The 7171-nt window shown below is 36.2% G+C and overlaps 1 protein-coding gene across 1 annotated transcript; it reads right to left on the bottom strand.

Annotated features, from left to right (window-relative positions):
• Positions 1–665: 665 nt before the first annotated feature.
• On the bottom strand, positions 666–6828 carry LOC139181623 (uncharacterized). Its single transcript, XM_070785114.1, has 2 exons — positions 5096–6828; positions 666–1982 (listed from the first exon to the last, which is right to left on the bottom strand). The coding sequence occupies exons 1-2, from the start codon at positions 5883–5885 to the stop codon at positions 1873–1875; spliced, it is 900 nt and encodes a 299-aa protein (XP_070641215.1). The 5' UTR covers positions 5886–6828; the 3' UTR covers positions 666–1872.
• Positions 6829–7171: the final 343 nt, after the last annotated feature.

Here is a 7171-nt window from a genome sequence, read left to right as displayed (position 1 = left end):
TTAAAATCAACCTGAACATCCTGATCTTGGGAGGAAGCAAGCACACTTTCAAAGGTGTCTGAGTTGTGGCACAGGAGTCAGCATGAAATCACCACTACTGGTCTATGAAAATTTGAACATTAAAAAAGTTATTTTGGTCTCCTGAAACCAGTGGATTCTGTGAAAGGTCAAACGTCCATGATGAGGCTCGAGAGGGACAAAATTAAGTAAGCAAGAAACAAGTTGTATAAAATGCATATATGATTGCAGTCCTCAGACAAACTCTGTATTAGGACCATCTGAATCTGGACATTATTATAAATTGAATCTGTGGGCTTTCTCACCTACTGGGAACTTGAGGGCAGACACGGCATGAACACCTGAGCTCGTTCTCATTTTTCACATTGTTAATGAGGATAGAACCTTTTTGATGCAGAGCTTGGTTCAGAATAGAGACACAAATTTTGGTATGTTCTTCCCGATGAGATAAGACCCACTATGATCTTCCCTGAGCAAGGAGAATCAGACTGGTAAGGAATGAACAAATACTGGATACATTTAAATGCTTCTTTTATTACAAAAGAATTAAATGCTCACTTTAAACAACTTTTCACAATGCAAAAATATATAAAATAAAATATGCATTTAAATATTAGTGCAACCACTCTTAGAAATGATATTTCAAACTTCTAAACCACTATATAAAAAGAGGAAATGCACTTTGACAAATCTAGCAAGAAAAAAACTAAAAATGTTTAAATGACAGAATTATTACTAATTTGACAGAACTGTAATCTATGTGAAAGGTTTAATTATGAATTAAAAGGCAGACATTCTCAGATGAAGTAAAAAAAAATCACATCACATGCTATTTTGGAAAGATAAACTCAAAACAAAACACAAAAAAGTTGAAAATATTGGAGTGGATAAAGATACACCAGACAAATGCTAACAAGAACCAAGTAGGGATAACAAAGAAATGTCAAAGCAAGAAGCATTAAATGGGTTAAAGAAGGTATCTTTATGTTGTAAATTAACACAATGCAATAAGAAAATCATGAAATTTAAAACAATGGAAAAAAAGTTCAAATATGTAAAGCAAAAAAGGTTAAAAAGATACTCCATACTTTTATCTGAAAATTTAGATAAAGCAGTTAAAAAGGGAAAAACTGAATAACAATGAACAAGTTTGATTTAATATGTAGAAATATGATACATTATTACCAAACAAAAAGAAAATACACATTTGCTTTAATTGCCATGATTTGAAAATGTTAAGGAGGCACTACTTCAGGGACTTGTTAAAACAGAGATTTATATTCTAAATGGAATATCAACATAGTCAAAGCATCACCACCAAGTCAGTTTTATTCCAAGAATGCAAGAATAGATCAACATTAGTAAGTCTTAGTGTAACTAATACATTAATGGATTAAAGACAATAACCATATTATCACCTTCATAGATACCAGAAAAGGCCTTTGATAACATTCTATATACATTCCTGACAAAACTATAAGTCAAGCTAGAGTAAGGAACAGAAGGGCATTTCCATAACTTGAAAAAGGGTATCTATCAGAAACAATGGCAATTATCATATTTTAGAGTGAAACAAGGAGTTATTTCTATTAAGGCCCAAAACAAGAGAAGGATACCTATTCTTTATTAAGTCATACAAATCTTTGTTGTCCTGGAAGTCATAAGATCTTTACCAATGTGCTAAAAAGGAAAAATGTTAGATATAAACATCAGCAAGGAAAAGACAAACGTTTCATTATTTACAGCTGACATGATTGTGTATCTCGGAATTTAAGATCAGTAACTGGAATAAACTCCCACAGAACTAAGAACAGAGTTTAATATCATGCCTGGATACAAGACAAATGCAAAGCTCTATGTTGTAAAGATGTCCATTCTTGACACATTACTCAAAAATTCCAAGGCACTTTGAGGAATTTGTTTGTTTGTTTCATAGAAGTTGATGAGTTGATTGTAAAATACATCTGGAAAAAGAATATGTACAAAAATAGCCATGTAAATGCTAAAAAAAAAAAAGAATAATGAGTGGGGAGCACATTTCAAAACATATTATAATGCTGCAATAATTAAAGCAGTGAGATACTAGCTCAGTAATAAACAAAAATTGAACAGAAAAGAAACATAAACAACATACCCACAGAGAGAATTCCAAATTGGTGCAAATATAATTCAATACAATAAATAGATTAGGAAAACTAGCTCTCTTCTGAAAAAGTAAACATAGGTCCCTACTTTTCACCATACACACCACATATGGATTAAGACACTAAGCAGTAATATATCAAATATTAGAATCAATATAGGAGATTATTTTTTGGTCTTGCCATGAGGCATGTGAGATCTTAGTTCTCCAACCAGGGATCGAATCTGTGCACCCTGCATTGAGAGCACTGAGTCTTACCCACTGAACTGCCAGGGAAGTCCCAGGAGAGTATTTTTATAATCTTGGGTTACAGAAGCCTACCTAAATATAAGACAAAACCAAGAAGCTATAAAAGAAAGATTAAAATGTTTGCTTTTTTATGTAATTAAAATTTTGCCAAATACCATCCTAAATAAACTTTTAAAAAGACATTGGCAGTATATAGCAGACAAAAGGATATCAGCTCTAACATCCAGAGACCTCCTACAAATCAAGAAGGCAAAAAAAAAAAAAAAAACCCACAAATGATTCCATAGAAAAATAGGCAAAGGATATGAACAAGCAATCTCTAACAGAAGAAATATAAATAGCTAATAAATATATTAAAAGATGCTTAACTTAATTGGTGATTAGGGGAAAAGAAATGAATGAGAATGGGTTTTTCATCCAAAATGCTGACAGAAATTTAAAATAATAGTAGTGTCTGGCATGCCGGGAGGGCAGTTTAGCTCAAACCCTTTGATCTAGCAGTTTTATTTCTATGGTATTAGTCTACAAAAATATTTCTACATGTGCAAAAGATAGATTTTAAAAATGTTTTTATAATATTATTTGTAACAGTTAAAAAAAAAAAAAACTGTTGACAACCTGAAGATCTATCATGTGGAAAAAATCGAATAAATTAAATGGTTCACCTATTATAGAACTCTACTGGCTGTTACAATGACTTTCTATTGATCCCAGGGCTGGGAGGTGCGGGTGGATCAAGTTGTAGAATAACAAGTATAGGATAATTTTGCTTTATAAAACACACAAGAACACATAAACAGAAAAAGAACTTGGAGATACAAAACAAACAAATAATCACGGCTATCTCTGGGCTCTGGGACTAGGAGAGGGATATTTTCACCTATTACTTTATATACCACTGTAATTTTACTTTCATGATAAGCATGTATTATTTTTCTAAAAGGAAAAATAACATAAGCTCACTTCATAACATTTGGATTTTTTAAAAACCTATAAGGAAATAGAGAAAAAGTGATATGAATTCTCACCACACAGAGGCATTAAATTGTCGCCACTTTTCTTTTCAGTCCTTATTATGCATTTTTAACATATTTGAGATCGTAATTTTAGGCTTGTCTTTCAATTAAGATAATACTGTATTTTCCCTATAAAAATTCAGAGAATAAAGAGACACAAGAGAACAAAAAGCACATATATTCCCACCACACAGAGATAATTGCCTAAGAAAATATTGTAAAATTCAAGTGCACAGAAATGGATTATGAGTCATCCATTCACACTGTCATAGAACATGCAGACTTGTTCTTTAATTTCATAATAATCACACAATAATTAGTCAATATGTTTTAATTATAGAATGAATACCACCCACTAACCCATCAAACCTGAGCAGCACTAGAATACTGACAATGACTTCCCTCTACTTCTATTCCAACCGCCTTTCCTCAGTCCCAATTGCCATTATCCTAAATTTTTTATTGCCTTTCCTTTACTTTCTCATAAAATATTTTTAATCCCTAGTATATATGTACACCTAAATAAAATATCCTTCAGTTGTACTTGTTTTGAATAATTAATATAAAAAGAACATCCTATTATATGTAGTCTTCTGGGACTTGATGTGCTGTGCTGTGCTTAGTCACTCAGTCATGTCCAACTCTGCGACCCCATGGACTGTAGCCCACCAGGCTCCTCTGTCCTTGGGGATTCTCTAGGCAAGAATACTGGCATGGATTGCCATGCCCTCCTCCAGGGGATCTTCCCAACCCAGGCGTTGAACCCAGGTCTCCTGCATTGCAGGCAGATTCTTTGCTAGCTGAGCTACCAGGGAAGCCCCTGGTCTACACATATTTATATATATAATATGTTTATCTGTTGTCCACTCATTTCTCTGCTGTATAATATTCCATTGTGTAAACACAGCACAATGTATTCAGTTTCCTTTAGGGACTTTCTCTATTAATACTTCAGTGTATATTCTATTGGTCTATACATTCTTTCCTAGACCTATTTCTCTCACTACTGAAGAGTTATGTCCTTCACCTCTGTATGCCAGTTTCCCCATCTGTAAAACAGGGATGATAGTATCTACCTCAATGGGTTCTTATGAAGATTAAATGTGTTGATGCATGTAAGGTCCTTAGAACAGTGCCTGGACATAGCAAATGCTATGTTAATGTTGTTGCTGTTATTATAATTTATGCCACATAAGATTAAACTGCAAAAATTGATGTTATAACAAATGGATAAATACACTGTATATTAGCTTTATCTAAAATAATAAAGTCTCTAAACAGGAGTTTTTCTCATTAAAATAAGAATTTCACTTGTACCAAATGGAATTGACTTTATAAAAAAAAATAGGAGCATTAGTAAATTTGCAAAACTTATCACAGCAATCTTATGTGTGTTTATTCTCAAGAAGCTGTTTAATAAACACTATCTTTAAAAGTTGTAAAGAATGAATACACATTTCCTAGTAGCAAAAAACACTACTAGGCTGAAGGAATGCCTTATTCAATTTTTTAAAGCTAATTCTACTAGAAGCAGCAATATTTGCATTGGAAGACTCGTCTATGGAAAAATCTGAACGTAGAAAGGCTTGGACTTGGGAAGACTAATTTTAAAAAGGTCTGGATCTGGGGAAAGTTTGGAAGACCTGAACTATGGAACATGTTAAAATACCTGGATATCGTAGACACTGGAAGACCTGAATGTTAGAAGACCGGTACACCAGAGACGTTGGAAGACGTAGATATTGAGCCTGCTTTTGGAAGACTGAGTAGTTGTTTGGAAGACATGGAGATGCTGGAAGACGTGGAGATGCTGGAAGACGTGGAGATGCTGGAAGACGTAGAGATGCTGGAAGACGTAGAAATGCTGGAAGACGTAAAGATGTTGGAAGACGTGGAGATGTTGGAAGACGTGGAGATGCTGGAAGACACAGAGATGCTGGAAGACGAGCAGATGCTGGAAGCCCTGGAGATGCTGGAAGACCTGGAGGTGTAGGAAGACGAGGATTTTCTGGAAGACACACCTTCGTTGGAAGACAGGGATTTCCTGGAAGGCGCACCTTCATTGGAAGACAGGGATTTTCTGGAAGACATGGATTTCCTGGAAGGCGCACCTTCATTGGAAGACGAGGATTTTCTGGAAGACACACCTTTGTTGGAAGACGTGGATTTCCTGGAAGGCGCACCTTCATTGGAAGACAGGGATTTTCTGGAAGACGTGGATTTCCTGGAAGGCGCACCTTCATTGGAAGACAGGGATTTTCTGGAAGACATGGATTTCCTGGAAGGCGCACCTTCATTGGAAGACAGGGATTTTCTGGAAGACGTGGATTTCCTGGAAGGCGCACCTTCATTGGAAGACGAGGATTTTCTGGAAGACGTGGATTTCCTGGAAGGCGCACCTTCATTGGAAGACTAGGATTTTCTGGAAGACGTGGATTTCCTGGAAGGCGCACCTTCATCGGAAGACGAAGATTTTCTGGAAGACATGGATTTTCCTGGAAGGTGCACCTTCATTGGAAGACGAGGATTTTCTGGAAGAGATGGATAGGCTGGAAGACATGAATTTGATGGAAGACACAGTTTTGTTGGAAGACAAATATTTGCTGGAAGACATGGATTTCCTGGAAGACATTGATTTTCTGGAAGCCATGGATTTGATGGAAGACATGGATTTCCTGGAAGACATGGCTTTTCTGGAAGACATGGATTTTCAGGAAGACCCGAATTGTCCGGAAGACCTGGATTATTTGGAAGACGTAGATTTGCTGGAAGACCTGGAAGTTATAGGAAGACATGAATTTTCTGGAAGACGTGGCTTTGCTGGAAGACCTGGATTTAGTGGAAGACATAGATTTTGTCTGGAAGACATGGATTGACTGGAAGACTGGATTTGATGGAAGACATGGACTGGTTGGAAGACTTGTATTTTTCTGGAAGATCTGGATTTGATGGAAGACGTAGATATTTCTGGAAGACATGGACTGAGAGGAAGACCTGGATTTCTTTCTGGAAGACATGGATTGACTGGAAGACTTGCATTTTTCTGGAAGACATAAATTAGCTGGAAGACTTGAATTTGGTGGAAGACAAAGATTTTCTGGAAGACATGAGTTGGCTGGAAGACCTTGAAATTGTTGGAAGACATGGATTTTCCTGGAAGATATGGATTTTTTGGAAGACCTATATTTTCTGGAAGACTAGATTTACTGGAAGACATGGATTGACTGGAAGTCGTGGATTTTCTGGAAGACTGGTTTAGCTGGAAGACCTTGATGTTGCTGGAAGACTTGGAATTAGTTGGAAGACTTGGAGTTGCTGGAAGATCTAGAGTCACTGGAAGACCTTGACACTGGCGCCACTGGAAACCCTGGACATTGGAGACATTGGAAGCACAGGATGTTGGAGACATTGGAAGTCTTAGATTTTGAGGACATTCGTTATTCTGGACATTGGAGACTTTGGAGGCCCTGAGTATTAGAGTTAATGGATACTGGAAGCCCTGAAAACTAAAGACACTGCAAGTCCTGTACCTTGGAAGCCCTAAACATTGGAAGATATGGACAATAGAAGACCTAGACATTTAGAAATCTTAAAATCAGAAGGCCTGGATATTGGGAGATGCTGGAAAACCTGGATATTGACATATTTATGTTAAAGGACATAGAATTTGGAAGATGTAGTTTTCATGATGCTGTAAGTCAAGGATGTTGGCAGCCCTGGACATTAGGACACTTGGACATTAAAA

This window comes from Bos indicus, chromosome X (genome assembly GCF_029378745.1).
Source record: "Bos indicus isolate NIAB-ARS_2022 breed Sahiwal x Tharparkar chromosome X, NIAB-ARS_B.indTharparkar_mat_pri_1.0, whole genome shotgun sequence".
NCBI lineage: Eukaryota > Metazoa > Chordata > Mammalia > Artiodactyla > Bovidae > Bos > Bos indicus.
Note: the sequence above shows the minus strand (reverse complement) of the source record. Positions and strands in the feature narration are given on the sequence as shown.

Coding starts and splice junctions, on each gene's coding strand:
- LOC139181623 (XM_070785114.1), bottom strand. CDS start 5,885: ATGAAGGTGCGCCTTCCAGGAAATCCACGTCTTCCAGAAAATCCTAGT. Junction 1,983..5,095: donor CCAGTGTCTACGATATCCAG/GTATTTTAACAT, acceptor TTCTTTTTCCAG/ATGTATTTTACAATCAACTC.